Source organism: Tenebrio molitor, chromosome 2 (assembly GCF_963966145.1).
Source record: "Tenebrio molitor chromosome 2, icTenMoli1.1, whole genome shotgun sequence".
NCBI lineage: Eukaryota > Metazoa > Arthropoda > Insecta > Coleoptera > Tenebrionidae > Tenebrio > Tenebrio molitor.
The window spans coordinates 30,510,867-30,535,496 of record NC_091047.1 but is presented as its reverse complement, the minus strand read 5'-3'; the positions used below and the strand labels follow the sequence as shown (position 1 = coordinate 30,535,496).

At 34.6% G+C, this 24,630-nt stretch overlaps 1 protein-coding gene across 3 annotated transcripts in view; it reads right to left on the bottom strand.

Annotated features, from left to right (window-relative positions):
- Positions 1 to 24,630, bottom strand: part of Dgk (diacyl glycerol kinase 1) — a 166,574-nt gene that overhangs the window by 130,279 nt on the left and 11,665 nt on the right. For all 3 annotated transcript variants that reach the window (XM_069039629.1, XM_069039627.1, XM_069039628.1), the window contains exon 3: positions 1,381 to 1,506. In XM_069039629.1, coding sequence (XP_068895730.1) covers positions 1,381 to 1,444 — 64 coding nt within the window. In that variant the 5' untranslated portion in view covers positions 1,445 to 1,506. The remainder of the gene's footprint in view (positions 1 to 1,380; positions 1,507 to 24,630) is intronic.

The following is a 24,630-nucleotide window of genomic DNA, read 5'->3' as shown; positions in this document are numbered from 1 at the left end:
GCAACCTACTATACAAATTAGTCAGTTCTACCAACCTTGCTCATTCTGTAACAAGTAATGGAATAATACTCTGTAACAGTTCTAGATTGTGGGTCATTCCGTATCTAAAACGACTATCAGAATGTTTATATTCTAAAACAGGCGTACCAAAAATTTATTACAAAATTGAGAATGAAGATTAAATACACAATATACAGATCTGAAGACAAAGTTAGACAGTGGCGTGGAAATAACGTTGCTGACAAGAGAAAAATGAGATAAAACAGTTCTCTGCCAAAAGTTGAAATAAATCAAGGACATGAAATGAATAACTGTTTGAGGATTGCGGAAATATTCAAATTGGTACACATTTGTGCCATGTTGAGGTAGGTCAAATTTATCTTTTTCCATTATGAAATACTTAATTGATTGACTAAAAGGGAAGTTTTTCATTTTCTTTGTGTTTCGTCAATTTTTGATGTTTTGAATTCAGTTCTGAATAAAGTGCCTTGAAAACGATAGACTTGCCAAAAACAGATAAGAACGATTTATTCTTTATTCAGCAAATCAACAAATATAAACGCAAAGTGATTCTAACACTACGAACCACTGAAAATTACTAAAAAATCAAAATGTGAATCTTCATTCAAATTAGGTGTGGAAGGATCAAAACTGAATTCGATATCTCTAACACAAAGAATTGACCCTATTTGCGAAGTCTCACTTGGCTGGGGTTATAACTTACAATTCATCTCTACTCCTACAGATAACGAATATATCAGGCTGTCTTTCTCTTAAGTGCAGCACACTGTAGTGCATTTTTTTAAATATAATAAATAAAATGTAATAATGTGCAGTATTTTAATATATCACACTATATGGATGAGTCTATTTTAAAATTCCCCAGCACAAGAAATAAATAGGTATTTCTTGCAATGGATAATTAAGTTATGTCTCGACTCCTGACTAGTTATTTTAATTGGTTCTATTTTAGCCTGGACGTTACGTTCAAGACTTACGTCAATAACCGTATTGTCGAAGTGAGTACAAAGAAGCGGAAGAATACTCATTTGTCTCAAAATCCAGCACGTAACGTCGAGTTGCACAACGCAACAATCGCAACCCTCTACACTCCTCCTTCTGAATTTTTTAAAAACTTCATTCCCTCTGATAAATTAACAATGACGCATTCGCTTACACAAAGGCCATTCAACTCATTGCTACCTATGCAACGCATTAATGCGACATTCTAGGATGTAGCATGGTTTATTATTTGCTTTTGTGAGGGAACAGGTCGGATGGCCATTGTGGTTGTGACAAAAAGCGGTCAAAGAGAGTCCTGAATAGGTTGAGTGTCGAATGGCCCCTCGTCGAGATCTAATAGCAACGTCTGAAACTTACATGCGGCTAAATCCTGCAGCTGTTGGAACTCCTGCGGGGACAGTTTGTCCCACTGTAAAGCCATCGTTCGACGGCAGGAACGCCTCCTGGTTTCGCTCGGAAGTTAAAAGCCACCTCCGGGATCACCTACAAACAAGTTTCTTTAAGCGATTGTTAAAATACATTGCTTCGGAAGGAATTCGAAAGGAATTCAATAACCGGGCAGTGCTCCGAAGAGACCATAAAGGAAACGGTGTCTAAAAAAATATCTGGATAATTTCGGAGAGCTCATGAGTGTTAAAGTTGGTACGTTTTATAATGTGTACTTGAAGATAAAGAGCGATCAAATTAATTTGTAATCGAGTTATCCATGAATCCGAAATCGTATGTCGTTACTTGAACTCCACGCTCCAATAAACACAACTTGAAACACAGGTTAGATTTGGACATATCAATCGCAAAAGACATACGGATTGAAATCCATAGATGACTCGATTACAAATTAATTTGATCGCTCGATATAAAAAGTAAAGCAAACATTGTGAAATTTTTCTAAATCTGTCACATTGCCCTGTAAGATATCAGATGTTATGACGTACCAAAAATAGTTTAAATTAAAATACAGTAACATTTCTTGCAATAATATCTTATTGTTAAAAAGTTCCAAAATAGCCTCTTAAACTCTTTATAAAGAAAGCATAAATTAGTAATATACTACAGAATCTTTTTTGATATCAAAAAAGAAGTGTTGTATATACAGGGTGACTTTGAAAGTTGTGCAGATAAATTAACCAGTGGTAAAACTCCATAATAGTTAACTATGAGCCCATAATGCCTTCTTATAAACTAGCCAAAAATGAATAGGGAATTCCACAATTTTTCTTACAAAACAAAATAGACCCAATCTTCCCACGTATTCTTAAACACTACATAAATTTAAAATGTTACAGGTACTTGAAACATTACATTTAATGTGTATATATATACAGGCTGATTCACGTAGCCCGTTCATTAGAAACTTTTTGATTTCCCAAAATCATATTAATATGAAAATTGGTAGTTGACTATAACCGACTACTCCAAGTTCAAATGGAATATTTTCAAAATGGCGGCACTTCCGGAGATACCGGAAATCGATGCCATCTTTGTTTTTTTAAATAGAAAGGCCCCATTTTTACTTCACATTTCGATTCTACGTTAACTTTTGAGTTTAGTACATCTTTTTGTCAATACTTATCTGTCATCGTTTTTGACCTATGTCATCTTTTTTGCAAAAAAGTGAGGTTGCAGGGCTCCATTAAAAAATTTATAATTCCTGAACCATCAGAAATAAATAATTTATTTTTACTTTACTGACTTGCCAAAGATTTGGCCGCTTTTTTGCGCTATCAACGACATTTTTTTAATGTTTCATACGCCTACTGCAATTTTTTAAAATTGATAATCAAAAAATGTCGAAAACTTCATTTTTTTTAAATGACAACTACCATTTCTGATACTAGATATAAATGTAAAATTAAATTTTAAGGCCACTTTTATTAACATTATGTATGCCTATTTGCAGCCGTTTAGGCGTAATTTCAATTTTTTGAATAAAATATAATTTTTTATAATCAATTGTTTTATTTGAATTTTTATTCAAAAATAGCATTGCAATAAAAATTATATAACAACAAAACAATAAAAAATAAGGAAATTAACAAAAAAATATTTTAATCTAAATGAATTCATTGAAAATATTTTTTGTTAATTTGCTTATTTTTTTATTATTTCGTTGTTATTTACTGTTTATTGCATGTGATTTTTGAATAAAAATTCAAATAAAACAATTGTTTGATAAAAAAAAACAATATTTTACTCAAAAAATCGAAATTACGCCAAAACGGCTGGGAATAGGCATACACAATGTTGATAAAAGTAGGCTTAGAATTAAATTTTACATTTATATCTAGTGTCACAAATGGTGGTTGCCATTTAAAAAAATGAAGTTTTTGACATTTTTTGATTAGCAATTTTGAAAAATTTCAGTAGGCGTATGAAACATTAAAAAAATTTCACTAATGGCGGAAAAGATCGGCCAGGTCTTTAGGAATTCAACTAAAAAAAATCTATTATTTATTTCAGATGGTTCAAGAGTTATAAATTTGTTAATGAAGCCCTGCAACCTCGCTTTTTTGCAAAAAAGATGACATAAGTCAAAAACGATGACAGATAAGTGTTGACAAAAAGACGCTCTTAACTCAAAATTTAACGTAGAATCGAAATGTGAAGTCAAAATGAGGCCTTTCCATTTAAAAAAATAAAGATGGCGTCGATTTCCGGTATTTCCGGAAGTGCCACCATTTTGAAAATATTTCATTTGAACTTGGAGTAATCGATTATAGTCAACTACCAATTTTCATATTAATGTGATTTGGGGAAATCAGAAAGTTTCTAATGAACGGCCTACGTGAATCAGCCTGTATATTTCTAACACATTTCATTATAAATTTTAAACTGTATTTATAAAAAATTCAAAAATAGAAAAATTCCCTATTCATTTTTGCCTAGTTTACAAAAAATGTTGATATTTTTCGAGAAAAAGGGGCTAAAAGTTTTTCAAAAAAAGTTTGCGAGCCACTGAATTTTATGAAAAAATGGACTTTTTTTGTTGTCATTTAATTCAATTAATTAAGTCACTTTAACGAGAACATCAATCTTAACCTGAATTTAAATCACAAATATCTTTCACCAATCTGGAGAAAACCGATATTATTTTTGATCTATGGCGAAGTCCGTGTACATTCAGGGCTAGCACTGTAAATCTAGGTGAAAGGTTTCCTCAAAGGATTTAATCCCAATGCACAAACCTTTGTAAACATTATGCTGTGCAGAATATTCACGATTTCGGGCGTTTTGAAATGAATAAGGGCGATCTTGGCCGCCAACGAGAAGATGGCATTTTAGATGCAGAAGAAGAAATTCGTCATGAAATTGAAAACCAGCCACGAACAACTACGCGCTACTCGGCGTCTTGCAAGTATCCTGGGAGTTTCTCAGTTTGTAGTTTAACTGCTAAGTTCAAAATCCCGCTCATGAAATTCGTCAAAACAGAGGCATTCTGAATCGCGTTCGGCTTTCTTGCACAGATCGTGCTGAAGCTTGCACTGAAAACGATGGCAAGCATTTTGAGCAACTACACTGCTCCCAGAAATTAATGCATAACTAACATTTTCTGTAATAATCGAAAAGTCTACAAAAATTTCCAAACATGGATGCTATGATTTATTAAAATAGTATGTGCGGAAACTAAAATACTCGTAAATAGCTTGCTTATTTATTGTCAAAAAAAGGCATACTAAAAGCTAAGGTCTTAACACGTGCAGTAAACGGTTGTCCTTTTTGATCGAACTCTAATAGTATATTATGATACAAGTTTATAAGGAAGCCTTTAAAGCAGGCTTTTAACGTCGCATACAACTCGTAGTCCAAATTATGTAGACTATTTTTCAAACTGGTTTCACTCATTCAATTATGCTTGCGAATCTCACTCGTGCTGACGCACTCGTTTCCAATTGATAATTCGTGACCAATGTGAAAAATAATCGACATAATTTGGACTATTATGGTATTATAAATGACTATTCCATGAATCAACTTTGGCAATTTGGCAGCAAATCGGAAGAAGAAATTAACGCAGAAATCGAAGAAAATGTTTCCAACAACACAAAAAAGACACGTGAGTCCATTTGGAAGCAGTTCTCAAGGCTGCATTCATTTGTTAAAAATTATCGCTGGGATCACTTGTGGTATTACCGATACAATTTCCACGAGTGGGAATATTCGGTCCAATTTTTTGTAACCATGGTAACAAATGGGTAAATGTACTAATATGTACTTTTAACCACATTTTGATTTGAACGAAATGACGCTTTTGACAGCCGAAATAATTAGCTACATATTACTACGAGTATATGCTCCACGGCAATGGGAATGCACCACAATAGCCCCTCGGCGCTAAAATCTCGTAGAATTTTTCATTTGTAAAATTAAACCCGCATCTGTTGTTTAATAACCGACCTAATACAACTAGACTTGATAGATGGATTAAATCCTGGTCAGAAATAGATTTAATTGTTTTCGGACCACAAATGTTCCATTAAATTTCATTTGCAGTTAAACTATTATTGTAAAACGAGTTTATTTAATTTGAAACGGGCCGTAAAAACCGCCCCTATACTCTGACCGAATTCTGATCAAAACCGCGACAAAAAATAATTTTTCGGCATTTTCGTAGGCTGCTTTACAGCCATTTAAAGGCGCATTCTTCGCGTTGCAGGACCCACACTGTAAAAATACCTCCATAAACAAGTCAATTATAAACTTGGCAAAAATCCAGATTCGTTTTCCCGAAATACACGATTTTGTCGCAAAATTCATTTTGCATCCACATTTAGGAAGAGTTCATCTGCTCGACATTAATTAGGCGACCGGATCGTGATACATTTTCCCCGGAAAATCTCCTGTGGACAGTTTTTCTTTGACATTTCGAGATCAATGTCTGGACTTTTGTCCCTCCGGGCGGGCGCTATCGTTGAAAATTCTCTGGACTCTATTTAATACGGCTCGAAAGTAAATTTTATCCCGATTTTAACACACAAAAGACCCTATAAAGCCCAGTTCTCGCAGTAACGAAGCGATACTAATTAGTAAATATTAGTTGAGAAAATATTGAATACGGCGCGCGTCTCTTGACAAAGCCACTGAGAACCCTTTCATTTGCATTCCTCAAATTGGAAATGTCGACCAGTGGAGTTGCCTAATTGGGATGAAAGAAACGGAACGGAACAAATGACGTTATGCAAACGTTCTGCGTTTAATATGGTTTAATTTCATTTGCGCCACGGAATTTTTAACAGACTCCTAACCCACATAACTGGCTCTGATGAGTATTTACCGTTATTGAAATTTTAGCACAAACGTTGTTATAATTAGCTACGATGTGGGGTGGAGGACCCTTGTTACTTTCCTGTCGTAAATCAGTTACGAAAACCAGGTTACAATCTGGTTTAAGCGATGAAAGGGAATTGACACCGGAAAAAATTCAATTACCACCACCATACATCAGTAAAGAGCAAAACAAAATTAAATGTACTCGTACAAGAATGATGGTGATCTGATTGCTGCAAAGATGACAATTGATCCCCGTATTGGTTATTTATATTATTATGTTATATACAGTGTGGAATAAAATGATTTACATCTAGTTACCTTTACATTACCCTTGTAAAAATACGAAATGCCGCTCTACAAAAAAAAGAAAACCTAACCTCAAAATATATATCCAAATTCCAAATGTGATTTATTGCGAAGGGATGATATGAAAGCAAAGTTAAGATTGAAATTAAAAAGGAGCTAACAAAAGCAAGTCACAGCTAGTGTTGAAAGTGGCCACCAACGTTTGTTAATTCAATTTACCTAGTAAATTGTAACAATTGTCAATTCGATTGATGACATTTATTGACAGAACTAATAGTTCGGCACTTCGAAAAAAAAGTAGAGCGGTACAGAAAAATTTACATGTGCAAAAATTCCAAAGGTAACTAGATGTAAATCATTTTATTCCACACTGTATAATTTTGCTTTTTAGTTGAGAGGAGTAATATCCTGTTGAAGAAAGACTGCAATAGAGTCTAGCAGTAAATATGATTAGTTTTCGTTCCTGCTATGTACTACGACAGTTGTACAGCGCGATCAACAATTATTTAGATCAAAGAAGCCTTTGGAATTTGGAACGTGTGTCCGAATCAGATGGTCTGGACGCACGGAATTATTTTCAGTTGCATATACCTGTTTCAATTTAAATTTGGAATTTTTACCGAAACTTGGGTAAACAGGCAACAGCAATGTACGAGTATGTCCATTCCCAGTTATTGAAAACACCATGACGATCCAATGATGAATCTTTTATGTTCTGAAGTAAAAACCATTTTTGCGTTAAAATTTAATTCATAGTGACAGTTGTTTGGCGCTTATTAGCTAAATTAGCAAAGATACGAAAAATTTAACATTGTCAAAATCATAGCCGCCCCTTATCTAAGCACCTAATTGTTGATCGCACGTATTAATAATTTCTAAAATACGCGATGCATTGGAAAAATGTCCTGTACTTAAGTCTAGTACATAGTTTGACATTTCAAATTATAGACTGATTTCTTGGAAGTTATCATATTCTCTTTTTAGCAAGATTTTTTTTAATCATAATCCACTACTGACGTCTAAATAGCAATGAAAATGTCAGAACAGGTCCTTCTTAAAAATTGTGTTTGTTCGGTCTTCGGTATTCTTATCAAATAATAATAAAATATTACGCAGAAAGAAAACTTGCTTAACAAAACTTTACAAAAAGCTAAGGCCACGGAAGTTGAAAGTAAAAAATGAAAAAACTGCTTTCTTTGACAGAATATTAGATCAGAGCATTTCATGACAGATGGCGTCGAAATGCAAGTTTCTCTGTCGCATATTTTCTGAAAGATTTAAAATATGTACCTACTACAAGAAACTGAAGTAACAAAAATATAATGAAGGGCAACTGGACAGAATCCTTGTGAGATGTACAAAAATGTATCACACAAAATTTTATTCAACGAAATAATTTCAAAATTTGTACGTGCATGGCTAACAGTTTTGTTTAATTACTATTGCGTGAGAAGTTAAACACTTTTTTTATTATACCCGAATCATAATCCCTGTTTTTGACACTAAAATGGCGTGCGAAAAAGGGCCTTTAAAACACTGAAGCTTTAAAGGTTGCTTAGGTAACAACAAATTCACCTACATTTTGAACAATGATAAATACACATTTATACGCAATTTATAACAAATATACATAGCAACGAAACAACAACAATTGACCATTTCTACATCAACGATTAATGACACAGATTACTTCTGAAAAGGTATTTCAATTTACTTTTTTTGTTATAATTTTCAGATTGTAGTACAGATATAATAAAAAATAGCGTATGGTACATGTTTATAAGGGCCTTTAAAGCAGTTGCGACATTAAAAGCACTCCGCTACGCGTCGTGCTCTTAAACTCCTCGAGCGTACTTTAAAGGCGTCCTTATGTATGTATCGTAATATACTATTACATTACAATCATGTATTGCAGATCACATTTCCTTCAGTTCAATATTCTGTAGGTTCCGGAATACCTCAGGGTATTTGTTACCTAATACTACAATAAATATCGTTGGGTTTAGAAATGAAAACAAAAGAATCTTAGATAATATTTTAGCCATAACTAAGTAGCAAGGAGGGAAAAAATTGGTGTTGATGTGGTAACAGTATTTATGACAAAGCTAAGTAGGTTACAATTATGTTATTATTATTCAATCCCACAACTGATCCTGCAGTTCGCTAAGAGATAATATTCATTATTATTAATTAGTTAAAGTGTGTCTTATGATGTTTGACTCCTCGGAAGAAGTCTGCTTATTATTTTATTTTTGTATACATAGGTGTACGCAAAATATTCACTTATAATGTACCGGGTGATCAAGAAGGACTGTTTAAGTTGGTAGTACAATTAAGAAATTTTTTTAATTCGGTTATTTATAACACTGCGACTGGATATATTTTGTTGGTTTATTTAACAAATATCTGATATACATAGGTATATCATTAATAAGGATAAGCCACCAACAACCGGAAGTTACTCCTGTTATACGATTTAAAATACGATCCAGTGCTACCAACTTAAATAGTCCTTCTTGATCACCCCGTATAAATGAGTTGTAAAAGGGGGTACGTTATCCAGGCTAGATTTATTTATTTATTGAACACTGTTTTTATACTATTTTGCTATAGGTACGGATTAAAGTTACAGACAGTAAAGTCCTTGTCGAAAAATAGTCAGTTTTGACTTAAATTCTAAATCTTTTTTTTTTGCACGACCTGTATATAATGAGCAACTTTACTCCCTGATTGTATGAAGTAAAGTGGCTCTTTTTTCCCCTTGGGCAAAAAATTATTTTTTTTTTCACTCGAGGTGCAGTTTGTAGCCCGAAAGCGAAGCTCGAGGGTCCTACAAAGCAACGACGGTAACAATCATGCATCCCGAGGTACAGATACTATTATTTGCACGATTCAAAAATTTTAATTGAAAAAAGCCGAAAGGTTAAAAATTATTTTTAACTGTCAACATGACACTTCAATTTAGCTTGACAGTTAGTGATAATTTACAAATTTTCGGCTTTTTTCTATTAAAATCGGTGAGTCGTGCAAAAAATAGTATATGGACCTCGGGAGTGAATGATTTTTACCCTCAGTGCTTTGTAGAACCCTCGGGCTACAAATTGCACCTCGGGTAAAAATCATCCACTTCACTCCCTCGGTGCATAATATACCTACTATTATGTGCGGGCCATATTCTAACTCTGCATTGAAAATCCGCAGTCACACAGTGATTTTGAACTGCACATCAGACGTATATTCGGTTGCAGTATTCGGGTAATATTTTGAGAAGTATTTCACCATACGAAATTACATTTGACCTTGACTAGGTATATAAATGCTTATTATTATGAATAGATTGTTAAAAGACTAAGGAGCAATTTACAGAAGCCAAATTAAGTTAATTGTAATCAAATGCGAGAGTAACTGAACACATGATCAGATTGAACCAATCGAAGTTTAGGATTCATGGGTTAATCGTCCATTAAAATTTAATTCTCCTTCTATAAACTGGCCCATAGTATCCGATTTACAAGTGCAAGTTTTGTTTTAATGTATTGTTACAGCGATTGCATAAATTAATGTGACAAACTAAAAAATATAATATCTAAAAATGTGTTTTTTTTTTTAATTAAATATATCCTCATATCTCAGAAGATTTCGATGCAACCACGTACAGTCGTGTTCATTGAAGTGTTGTACAGCTGTGTGTATCGGATTTAAAAAATATCACCATGGATGTATCTTTGTCTTTATGTGGAACTTGTTTTTTCTATTTTTTGTTCAATAAGCATTAGTAGGTGTTGCTAGGAAGCGTATACGCAATAAAGCTTGTACAACACTTTTTTAATGTTAAACTACGAAATCATGTAGATGTTCATACACTATAAATTCTGTACAACAGTTTTTTGAACAAAACTGTATAGACAAAAATTCAACTGATATTGGATTTTCGAATCTAGAATAAGTTGCTACTTGTAACTGAAAAAAATGACAATAATGAAAATTAATTACCGTGGTTGCCCAGCTAACCAGAAATTATACACTTACGGAAGTCAATTTGCTAATTCGATTAAGTCGTGATATTCTATGTCACATTTCATAATTACGTTGCTGCCATAAATTACATGCCTACGTAATTTGAACAATACTGCACAGATGCATTTGCATCTGGAAATAATCTAGTGCCAATAAATCTCATCATGGTTGCTTATTCAAAGCTTGATGATCAATATCACGTTTCCAGCTAATTATGTAAATTTTTAATTAACGTACCTATAAATATTTGTTGTTAAATTAGCAAACGACAAAATATCAAATGTTCATTTAATGACGATGTTGATAAGGTTGATGATAATAATCTTTACGAACACTTCTATTCAATAAAAAGTCTAATTAAATTTTAACTTTGAAAGAATTTATAAAAAATAAGAATACTGTTGTAAAAATTATGCGACACTGATGGGAACTTGACGGTAACGTTTTATGTAAAGTTTTAACCTTAAAAAGAACTTACATTAGCAAAATATTGCTAAAATTGAGTGCAGCACTTGTACCATTTTTTATTGAATAAAAGGGTACATTCGAAGATTTTTGTTGGAAAAAAAGGGCATCGACACCGAGTTTATTTATCATTACGAATATTTCTATCAAGCAGTGATAATTTCATTGACTGTTTAATTCATCTGTCACTTAATGTTCGTCAACCAATGAAACAAACTTAATTTTGGTGATTTCCATGATTGCAAAAGAATTGCAGCGGATATTGGACTAGTAAAAATATCATCGAATATTGTACGTTGTCCTTAAGTTCAGTCATTGAAGTGAATATTTTAAACAAATGAAAATCTTTATTTTAAAACTTCTCTTGCAGCGAAAAATTAACACAGAAATATTATTTTCCAACAAATTGAAATGTACAACTTGAAAAACTGAAAAAAAAAATTGCGGAATTTGATTCATTAAATAGTCCTCCAAATACGATTCGTAGTCAATGTTAAGCAGATCATTTTTGCGGTGGTGTTACTCATGTCAACCGCGCTTTCGAATTCGACTCGTGCTGCGCACTCATCAAATTCATCTTCCAGCGCCGTTGACATTCGTAACACCACCACAAAAATAATCGGCATAACATTGACTACTCATCGTATTACTGAAAACACAATTTTTTAATATTAGGTATCATTTATTTTGCATTACGTCCACTTTTAGAAAAATACAAACAACAGTGAAATCAAGTGTTCCCGCTGCGGTCGTCCATCCAAACACCACGCCCGACATTACTTAACTTCGTTGATCAAATAATCATAGTCAAGGGGCCACCGTTTTGAATAATGTTTAGATTTTATATTCCACAAACTACCCGTAGGTAAATTCGGATAAAGGTCAATAAATGTCGTAATAACCGATGGTTGATTAGCTGAATTTTTACAATTGCCTGAAGCGCAATTTTCAAAACGAGTAAAAGTTTGACAAGCTCGGATGGAAGACTAATAAATCTGACGTTCACACACAGTTATTCAACAAACTGTGGGAACAATAATTGTTCAGCAAAATGTGCCCTTTTTAAAAGTAATTAATTACAATTTGCATTTAAGAGTTAGTGACAAATGTGGTCGGCGATACAATAAAACCTCGTAACTGCAAAATATTCAAAACAATGAAATGTACATTTTGCTTATTAGTTATTATGATAAAAATAAAATGATAAAGTTTATTTCTCGATGTCACCACTCAGATATTCTAAAAGCCATATGTAAATTCATTATTTTGTTAAAAAATGTATTCGACTGTGAATAGGTACCTACAGGGTTATCAATAAAAAAATAAATCGAGTCGGCGTGTTACCTATGGCAACCCATGATATAGCATAGGCGCCAAAGCTAACTCGATTTATTTTTTAAATGATCGCTCGGTATAAGTGGATAATACGCGCGATTTTTCGGGCACGCCGGCGCAGCCGGAGTGTTCAAAATAGAGCAAGTGTTTTAAAGACCAGTTATCCACGAATACTTTACGCTATTTTTTTTATTGGTATACTTTGAAATCATAAATACTGTTTTTGTAATTTGCCTCCATTTTGATTCTCTAATAGACATATTAACGAACGCGACGTCATCATCTGGGATGTCCTTATAGCCATTATTTCACGGAACATTTTACGAAAATTTTTAGGTTGGCAAAGCTTGATTCGTCTTGCGTGTCAGTTTAAATTACAAAATGTGCAAAGAATTATTTATGAGGATTTATCAAGCAACAAATTCGCGACCGTATTTTTGGGAATTTCATGTATTTCAGCGGGCGTACATGAAAGATTATCTTTCATATTCGTGTTTTGTGACAGAATTTGGATAAAACAAAAGGCGACTTTGAAGACTTGGCTCAAATTTTCACTTTTAAAATTAAGACATTACCAACCGCCACGAAAATCCCTAAATCGAGGAAAGTCAACATTTTTGTTTAAAAACGGCTTAAAAAGGGCAAATTGAAGGGCAATTGAAGCACTCATTCTTTAAAACAACTCGTGGCTACGCCACTCGTTTTTTAATCTTGAATTCGTGCTTCAAGACTGGTCTTATGAAACTTGTCTTTTAATATACTATATTAATATTACAAAAAATGGAAATTAGAACGTGAATACATTAGTGATGTGACATGAATATATCTTCCGTTGTCATGGAAAATGAAAAAAAACAAAATTAATTTGCAATCTGTCACTTAATCCCAACTGTATTATTCACATTCATTTAAAAGATTAGGGTTGTTGAGTATTTGATTAAAGCTTTTGAAACATTTGTTAGTAGTATTTTATTTGAGGTTACAAGGTACTCCTGTCAGATCAATCATTAAAAAATTAACATTTAGGCTTCACGTTTCTCAGGTCCTCTCGGGTTGTTGATGTTGCCATGGAAACTTAAAAAAACGGGCGTTTTTGAAAGTTGGATTTATACACGCTGAGACGTGCTTTAAATAAGCAAAATAGGTTACTAATAAAAAAAAAATAAAATTCTCATCACCGCACTTTTCACCCAAAAAATAACAGTGACAGCGACAAAAATTGACAGTTCACATGAAAGCGGCAAAAATGTCATAACATGGGCATCTCGTGGGCCTTAAAATTTATGTGGCGACTGTGTGAGTGGGGTAAAGATAACATTTGTATGACATTTCATATATGCGCATTTGATTTTTTATCTACGGTCGTGTAAAAAGTTGCCGCTAAGTGAACTGATTGAACTGTGCAATAAAAATTTTATTGCACGTTTTTATTGCACAGAACTGTAAGAATAAAATAATACAATTTGTTGTAAATGTCACAATTTAAAAAATCTCAAATAAAATAATTACTAAAAGTAAAATTAGCTTCCGTTAATGCTTGGTGGAATAAACTAAATAAATATAGTCCATCTGTTGGATACTTTCCACAAGGTATGAAATCTTTCCTAATTACACATCCTAACAATGTATCTGAAGCTCAAAAAGTTTTTCGTGGCTCAGGAATAAAAATTGTAACAGGTCATCGTTTCTTAGGCGGTTATATTGGTGAATCTTTTGAAAAATCTCAAGTAATGCAACAGATCCTAAATCAAAATCATCTGGCTGGCTAAATGTCATCCCATTGAAAAAATGGAATTTTGATATGTCTCCCTTCAACTTGTGATGGTTGTGGAAAACCATTTAACATCGATCATGCTCTTTGTTGTCGTCGAGGAGGTCTAATCATTCGAAGACATAATGAAGTTCGTGATGTTTTGGGAGACATGATGGAAACAGCATGGGGATGTTGCATCCGTGAACCTATTATAAAAGAACAAAACCCTATGACAAATCAAATCTCTCTTAAAGGTGATCTTGCATGTCGTGGTGTATGGGAACCGCAAGTACAAGCATTGTTTGATATTCGCATCGTAGATGCTGATGCTTCATCTTATAGTTCAATGACATTACAATCCGTGCTCAGAAAATCAGAAAAAGAGAAGAAAACAAAATATACGCCAGCCTGTGAAGAAAGACATGCTACATTCACACCTCTAGTAACAACTACAGATGGCTTTTTTGGTGTTGAATTTAACAACTTTTTAAAAATTTTGGCAGACAAATTAGCAGATCGTTGGCAAAAGCCTTATAGCATCCAACTTGCGCTATTCTCCGAGCATCGAGCATGTGTTTGAGAAGATCAAGAAAGAAATGGAGATCTGCTAAAGATGAATTTCTCGATGGAGCTGGAATACCCCTACTTTAAAACTATTTCATATAAACAAAAATATAATGTATATTTAATTAATGAACTTTTTTGTCAAGTGTAAATAAATTTATAATTACTCTAAAAGTAAAACGTTATGATCGTACTATGGCGGACAATAAATTTAAGCCGGCAACTTTCTGACATGTCAAAAAAGTCAATGCAAGCGACCATTTATTGTCATTATGACTGATGTGTCAGTTTCTCAAACTGAAGGTTTTCAAGCTGTTTGGCGTTTCCTTTGCCTTTTTCGTAACTTACAGATCATGACGCACTAGCATAACTGATTTGTAGTAGCACTTCTCTCTGATGCACGCTTCTTTTCCCAATTTTAATTTTGATTATCGCTGTCACGATGACAAGAATGACAAAAATCGAAAATGGGGTTAGTTGAACATAATGCCAGCTTCACATTTTGATGTCAACTCAATGACAGGCCGGCCTAAATTTATTGTCCGCCATAGTACGAGCGAGTGTTTTAAAGGATGTCAGTTATTTATTACACTGACATGCTTTAAAACACTGGCTCGTACCTCGCTCGTATTTTAAACCCGTTCGTGCAATAAAGGATAACTTTTTTCATTTATATCTTAAATAATTATTTTATGACATTGCGCATTGACTTGACAATTAGTCCACATGATTTGATTTCCCAAACAATTGAAGACTTTAAAAATTTTAATTTAAAAATCGACGGGGCGTCTAGTGGTCTTATGTCGGTGTCACATTTGTCATCTCATAAATACACGGTGTCCCAGAACTCGCGCCCCAGAGAAAAAAGGAGAAATCCTCATCAAAAGACAAATAAAAATTCCCAAAGAAAAAAATTTGTAGCTTCAACGATATTCAAAATAATAGTTATTTGTATCACAAGGCCAGAAACTGCACGTTTGCGAGCATGAGTACGGTTTGCAAATACGAGTCGACAGACGAGTATTGTAAGTACGAATGCTCGCAAAACAGTTTCTGGACGTGTGATACACAAAATTTTTCGTGCCGACTTCTGCGGATTTTTGTTAAATGAAAGTTAAAGCACTTGTTTTAATAATTGGTATTAGGGACTATTTTTGTGTTGGCAACACTTACATTTAAACATTTAAATTTTAAAATCAACATCGCTTTAGTTAAATATTACTTCTTTGTAGTTTGTACGTTGTTATAAATAGAAAAACATTTTTAACGAGCCATCCACATAACAAACATTGACGTTTGATAGAATTCTGATAACAAATGCCAACCGAAACCGATGACAACTCGAAATCCCTACTTTTAGCCGGACTAGGCCGGCAATGCATGTGTTTCTGGACGATTTCGAGATCTGTAATTTACCAAATTCCGGCCGGCGGCACGAAAAAACATTTTTATTCGACAAATCAGAGCGTTGTAAGCCATCCAGGTGTAATTCTCAACATTGTTGCTAGGTGATTGGTTTTATTACGTTTTCAATAAACTGGTCGGCTATGAAACTTTTGAGAAACGTCAGTGTCAAGATTGCGTTCGAATTCCTTAAAATCGATTTAGTACCACCTATGTGGAAATGCTGTTAATTTACGGAGAATGTGGACGAAATGCTAGGGCAGCGGCAAGGATGTATGCCCAACGCTTTCCTAACAGGAATCATACCAATCACAAAGTGATTCTGAGTGCTATCACACGAACCATCGAGATAGACCACATTTTACCAAATAGGAAGGAAACTGGTGAGGCCCCCCTAGCTGTACGCACTGTTGAAAACGAAGAGGCTTATTTTAGATGCCTTTGAAGAAGGTACCGAAAGCATTAGAGAAGTTGCACAGGAATTAAATATTTCGAAAACTTCTTCTGTACATCAAGTGACGAAGACTGAAAGACGACATCCGTATCATTATACGCGTGTGTAACATTTGCAGCCAGAAGATTACCCTGCCAGATGGGATGCCACATGGCTTTTAAATCTAAAAGAAAACACCCCAAATTTTGTTTCTCGGATTTTTTTTTTTTTTTGATGAATCGACTTTCGGGAGACAAGGATGGATGCTTCAATGCGCATAATTGGCACATCTGGGCGGAAGAACATCCACATGCTCTATTTCCAAGAGCATTTCAAGAAAGATTTTTCATAAATTTGTGGGCTGGTCTATTAGGGAATCGTGTGGTATGTCTGTGGTGTGTGTGTGGTCTGCAATAGAAATTAGTTTACATGTCATCGAACTTCCCTCTTTAGGTATAACCTTTTGAATTGAATTTCCTGCACGGTTAACGGGAGACATTTATGCAGATTTTTTGGACGAGAACTTCCAAATTTGCTTGAAGACATTCCACTTGTTTTCCGTATTAACGACTGGTTTCAACACGATGGCGCACCACCACATTTCGGTCGACGAGCTAGAGAAATTTTGGATCAACAGTATCCTGATTGATGGATAGGTCGTGGCGGTCCACGAAACTGGCCTGCACGATCTCCCGATTTAAATCCTTTGGATTTCTTTCTTTGGGGCCACGTTAAAAATGTTGTGTACAAGCAGCCTATTTACACAGAAGAACAACTCAGGGGTTGCATTCAGGAAGCTTTTGCTACAATTACTTCTGAAATGGTTATAAATTCTAAACGGAGTCTGTTACGGTGGGCACGGTTATGCTTGCAAATGAATGGGGGCCACTTTGAGCACTTGCTCTGATTGCATTTATTTTTCGTTTCGTGATTCGTTTTGGCTATGTTTTTTCTGTTGTTATTATTATGTTATTAGGTATACCATTTCTCCTGTTTTTTTAACATAAGCTCACGCGTTATAATAAACAAGGTTCTTTTCAGAACCGCCATTTGTTGTTTTATTTAACAAACTAAAACTTGATTAAGATGATGGCGAGTGTGACATCTTGAATAACATCTGCCTTAACCTACCATGTTGATGTTGACACTTTAGCGGACATGTCATTCTTACATTATTTAATTGTGACAATTTATAAACTTAGCAACCAATTTCATTCACATTAACACCTTAGAGTTCCCTTTCTGGGATTGGTGGATCTTAGATGTCTCACAACTTTCTTATGCAAGCCTTTAATTGTTCTTCGTTTGCATTTTTAGAATCGAGATTGTCGTCGGCATTTGTCTGTTTTCTCTGGGGCGCGAGTTCTGGGACAACTTGTATAGACGTTACGGATTTTGATCATTTATTAAGAAAAGACAGTAGCATGCCAAGCGTTGTGGACATCTCTCAGGCCTACAAAAAAGAAAACTTATTTTTCTGATGGAACAGAATGACATTTTGCGGCAAGGAAAATTCAATTCTGTGTTTAATTTAACTTGTGCTTGGGCAACCATTATTTGAGCCAAATCTTCATTTTCGATAACTTGGAATGCAATGAATCCTTTCATTTTTTTCTTTCACAAACACAATTATTAACAGAAATGTCACATTTGACAGTCGAATTTTTTAAATTTCTGGCGAAAAATAACTATTTCCCATGATAAACACTAGGGGCCGGTTTCACCAACTCCAGTTAAAGTTAACTGTAGGTTAAAATATACGAAAACATTGTTGTAATAGTAGGTTTCGTGATTTGGAAGTCACGTTAAGCCATTGGTCCCGGTCTATTGAGTTGGTCATCATACTCCTCATAGATTTGTAAACCAGTCCTAGACTGTGTAACAAATTTTAAGGCAGAATATAGCCTAAGGGAGTCCGTTTCGGCTCAGGGACGCAAGGGTCGCGGGTTCGATTCCGACCCAGGGCGGAAAAAAAAAGGCTATATTCTATCTCGTGATTCGGAAGTCACCTTAAGCCATTGGTCCCGGTCTATTGAGTTGGTCATCATGCCCCTCATAGATTTGTAAACCAGTCCTAGACTGTGTAACAACATTCTCAATTTATTAAAGAATACACAACCACATTATAGTTATACACCAGAAAGTTGTTTGGAAACTGACAGTTACAAGTTATATTTTGATAGAACAATTTTAACGGACATTCATATTAAGCATAACAGACCAGACATTATAATTTTAAATAAACAACAAAAGCAAGCATACCTTTTAGATATAGCTGTTCCAAATTCACATAATATAACACAGACATATAATACAAAAATTAATAAATATTTAGAGCTCTCCGTTGCTATGAGAAATCTTTGGTGTTTAGAAAAAAAATCGATTTTACCACTTGTAATTTCAGCAACGGGAATAGTACCGCAATCTCTTTTTAAAAATTTAAAAATTCTGGATTTAGATAACACATTGGTAGTTGAAATTCAAAAAGGTATATTATTATACTCCTGTCACATCGTGAGGAAGTTCCTTAACATTGACACAGAACATAATACACAACAAAGTCAAAATGCACTATTACTTGATAGTAATATCCGTAATAGTGTATGTACTCCGGCAAAATTGCCGTGCCGCCGGGTGGAGGTGGGATAGTAAGTTGGTAACTACGGTAACGAAGCATTTTAACCTACAGTTAACGTTAACTGGCGTTGGTGAAACCAGCCCTCAGTGAAATCATTCTCCGGATTACTAGTGGAATAATCCGTGTGATATAAGTCCAGAATACACTTTTGCATTTCTCATGAGAAAATTTGCTATTTTTCCAATGAGAATTAATTCCATCGATTTCAAGAATTGAGCATATGAAGTAAAAACCATTTTTGCGTTAAAACTTGATTAATAGTGTAAGCGAATTTTAAAAACGCAACAGAAAAACTACTTCTTCGAGCCAAACATGTTATGTTACATAAATTAAAATTATATTCAAAAAGGTCCTTGACTTGGGGGTGATTTTTAACACAGGCGAGGCGAGGCAGTGACGCTTGGCAACTGTAAACTGAATGGAGCTGTCCAAGGTGCACGGAGTGAGGGCAAGTGTGGCCTCGAGAGTGATACAGTGAATTAAGCTTGTAATAGTCGGTGATAGAGATAAAGTTAACAGGTGTTTTGGTAACTGGGTGGTGTCAGGTTTGGGCAACCTGGGCTATGATGTCAGTACCATCAATGTGTTAAAACCTCTGGCAGATACCATGGTATAATTCCTGAGCACCGGGCTAGGTCCGGGTGGGACACCTTTGACTCATGACACGGCGATGGCGTTGATCGGATGTATCTTGTAGGGATGGCCGGTGGCGGCAATCAAATGCACAAGATTATACGTTTGCTTGATAAAAGGTTGTGAGGTACCTAATCCCGGTTCCCAGGTGCTGAGGGAACATTTGGACGGGAGCTGTCGCGCTCTCACGCTGGCATTGGTGGTCTCCTTCTGCAGAGACTGCGGGCGGGCTGTGCATCCCAAACTGCACACTGGGCGGTTACAGGTGCTATCAGAACATGCAACGCAACCCCGGAATGTAGCGTTCTGAAGACAACGCCCGTGGTTGGAGCCCCTCGTCATGATTGAGTTAGGAGGGAGGAAACCCCCTGGTGAATGACTATATATTCTTGATTTGTGACAGTTGTGTCAGGTATTTATCGTTTATGTTTGTACCGACCCAATTGAGCTGACCCGAGTCCGGACCTGTGCTTTGCCAGAATGAGGTGGAGGTGAGTCCGATTGTACATTATCGTACGACTGTAGCTGAGATTGTCTAATTTAACGTGTACCGACGACTTGGATCTATTAATTGTCAAATATTAAGTGGATAATCCTCTTGGGCAAAAACCAAGTCTTACAATAGTAACAGTTTGACGTTTGTTAGCTTAGTTAGCAAAAAATCTGACACTGTCAAAGTCATAGCCGCCCCTAATCTAAGTAATTGTTGATCGCTCCGTAGAATTATGATTTAGGTAATACCAGACCAATCTTATTTCCCTGATTTAGCACCATTTGGATTTTTTTCTTTAATAAAATTTGTTCCAAAAAAATCTCAGGTGTTTTTTAAATTACAGCTTATGTCGGTTTTAAACAATTCGATGTACGAGTAGTTCAGGCTTTATTGTTATTTTGCCTTTGAATATTGTCAGAAACTAGTATTTCTCATAAAACATAGAAATTTGACACTATTCTAGCTGGCAGTTTAAAAATTTATTTTATACTCCTATTTTCCTTTTCCAAGTGCCCTCTTCTTTTGATGTACTATGTACTGTGGCGGACAAAAAAATTCGTCCACAACTGTCATTCCACTCACGTATTGTATGCTGTAAAGCAGCCTTTAGGAAGGAATAACCTAACTTCACATGTTTATTTCCGCCTTCTAACTACATAAATGACACTTTATAGGCATTTGTGGTAACTAAGTAAATGGGTCATTACAGGCAGAGCCCTGTAATATTTAACAGGCACGTAGAAGGGACCTGTAAAGACTTTACAAGGCTCGTCAAAAAATAAACAATCAAAATTAATTAAATGATTTTTAAAAAAAGTTTATTACAAACACAAACAAATTTAACTATCAATTGTTGCAAATTACATACGTTAATAATGCATTTTGATCTGTTTCGAAAGTCATTTTCATATCGCTCCTGGGATCCAATCAGTAGAGAACCGCACTTGCAGCGTTGGTAATTCCGTGGTTATTTTCTTGCATTTCAAGAAAATCGCGTTCAAAGTCTTCATCGGGCATTAAAGCCATTCTTTCTTTTCTTTTTTTTTGCAACAAATTTCACAGAACTTCTGGCAGTATTTTTGTTGTTTATCTCAACACCATGACGACGTAGGTATAATTACCCCACCGCTTTTCATTACAAAATTTTTATAAACATAACTAACAATTAAAAAACGGAATTTAAAGGCTGAAGGTGGAAATAAAAGTTTGTATGCAACTCGCTTAGCAATTAATCTTTACTGGGCTTATGGAGACTCGTTCCTTATGTCACTCGTCCAACAATTGCCAGCCCGCCCGTAAAGATTAATTTACTAAGCTCGTCACATAAATAACTATTACATGTGTCAATCAAATTATGTTCTTCTTATTCTTATTCTTATGGGTGACAGTAATAAATTTCAAATTTTAATTTGCAACCGTCAATCATAATGACAATAAAGGTTAAACTACACCCAATTTTTGTGAAATGACAGGAAAAGGGTGGACGAAATTTTTTGGCCGGCATAGTACTTGGTAGAAACTAGTATTTCTCATAAAGAAAAAAAAAACATAATAAATCATTCTTTTGCAGACCAGTCGATATTGACAGAACTAAACTAAACTCTTATCATTTTATCCAAATTGAGCTAACTCTTAATAATACTGAAATTATTATTAATGTTGTTTAATTTCTTTTAGAAAAATTGATAATTTTGAAATTATCTTTCAATGGTCTATTAAATATTAAAAAAATTATCTATGAATGATTTATTAGAAGTTTTCAATCTAGATATTTTAGTATGGAAAGCTCGTAAATTATGAAACATCCTGTATACGTCAAATGTAAAGACCTACGTAAACAAATGTTTGCAAAAAAATTTATAAGATCACTACGAGTAAGATCATTGCTGTGAAATTTTTTATCAACGTCTCTTCAGATTGCATAAATTTAAGAAATGACAGCCTGAAACAAATCGATACATTTTCTTTCCAGCCAAAATCTAAATGTTCGCGAAGTTAGCCTAAAAGACCACCAGTTGATACCTTCGAAAGTTGGATGTTTTATGGTCAACACCCAACTATAACGAAAACACATTACTATCGCGCCGAGAGCTCCAAGCCCCGAAATATTAGTCGGCCGAAAATAAATCGTCTAAATCTAACTAAAATGTTAAATTTGGACGAAAATTTGGGTCAAGTTTACAAATGCGTATTAAAATACGCCTTTTATCCCATCGACCGGCTTTAAATTTTATTCCCTTCTCATATTTCACGTAATTTATCACTCGGTTCGATTATTTCAATTTTGGCAGAAGCGCAATAAATCAAATCCTTTTCCGCGATTCTTATATCCATTCGGACGGGTAATTTTGGGGAACATCTGCAGCCGAATAAAGAACCAAATCAAGCGAAACGCATACTTGCGGAACTCGGTATTTCTGGTTAAGTTTTTCTGAAACAATGTCGGCTTTGTTTCAGAAATATGTGTTCGCTTGCGAATACTTTTCGCTCGTTGCATTTTTTGATCGCTTAATTGTGAGTCCGCCCCCGAAAACAATCAACAGATGTCGGTCCTTGCTCGTGTCGCGGAATTTTCATAAACCGGCCGACGTAAATGCAGAATTATTGTTCATAACTCGGCAAAGTCTCGGTTCTTCATAATAATAAAATTAATTGACTCCCCTTTACCCGCGATAAAACCTTATCTCGATTGCCTTCTCTGTCCTATTATATTTGTCGTTTATATTATTTCACGAGGCGGAGAGCGCTATGTTTTTCTGTTATTAAATTTTTTTTTTATCTTAGCCTGAAAATAACCCATCTGCGGTTTATTTACCCTCAGAAAATTTAATAACGAATGAATGACGTTATCTCGGTCCCGGCTCTTTTTTAATTCATTCCCTACCAATTGGCTACGTTTCGAGCGAGGGAAACGGGGCAATCGTAAAAGTATAACACTTAAGAATAAGAGGGTATCTACAAGGAATTTATTTACAAAATTTCAAGGAATTGAATTGGGTGAATTGGGGGTGGATGGGAGGAGGAATGAAAATGTCTGACAATGAGAAGCGTCACTTGAAAAATTAAAATTAATATCACTTCCGGGGAAGACACAAATAATATTGACTTTTAGATCCTACATATTATCGGGTGTTTTTTTAAATTTCACCTCATAGTAGGCGTTGAAGAGTTGATTGTGAACGCACTATACAGATGAAGAATCACGGATCAGGTGTTTAAATCTTACGTTTTACACGAGTGGTGCGTCACAATCAACTCTTCAACGCCTACTATGAGGTGAAATTAAAAAAAAAACACCCGATAGTTATATCGTTTAAATTTCCGATCAAAGTTGGCGTTGAAGAGTCGATTGTGAACGTACTACTCGTGTAAAAACACAAACAATGCAAAAACTGAGGTAAGATTTAAACAGCTATGCTAACTTTTTTATGCATTTATTTAAACAAAGGTCCAATGAAACAACGTGAAAAAATTGTCGCTGTAATTAGCTACTAGCAAATTGTCACTAGTAATATCCCGAGTGCATGTCAAATTGTTGATAATTTGCTGGAGTGCGCGGAGCGCACGAGAGAAAATTATCGACAATTTGACATGCACGAGAGGATATTTTGGCAGACTATTTCCTGAGAAAAATTTACATGATAAGTAAGTATAAATAAACGTAATTCTTTTAAAATATAAAATTAATACCAAATGATTTTTTAATTAGGACTACGCGAAAATTTGGCACTAGTACAAATTATCGATAATTGCACTAGTGCAGTATTATTGCTGTAATTCGATCGCTATTGGCTAAAATTAAAATATTCGAGCTTTTTGATTGGCTTAAATTTTCGAAGGAAATAGTCAGTGTAATTTTGATGCTATTGGTCGATTTGAAATTTTTCCTCGTTACGATTGGCTGACAGGACTGTTTAAAAAATAATCGATGAAACATTTGAAAAAATAGTTTTTCAGTTTCCTACATAAAGGGACTTGTTTTTTTTTTGTTATGTAGAGATATTTTCATATTTGGTGGCGGAAACAAAAGACTGAGAAATGTCACAAATTTGTATTGTCAGTGTCAAATTTCTCAAAGACGTTCGTGATTTCGACAGAAATGCAGCAAATTGGCAATAAGAAAGTTATTCATCGTCGAACTAGAGAAATCATTTGTAATACGTTTGATTATATGAGAATAACTTTTCCTTTTGAAGCACTGACAAAAATTGGTTTCCTTAGAATTTGTTTTTTCAATCTATTTAGCAAAAATTTAAATTTACCTAGACATTCCTTTTTACGGCGTTTATGAGAAATTT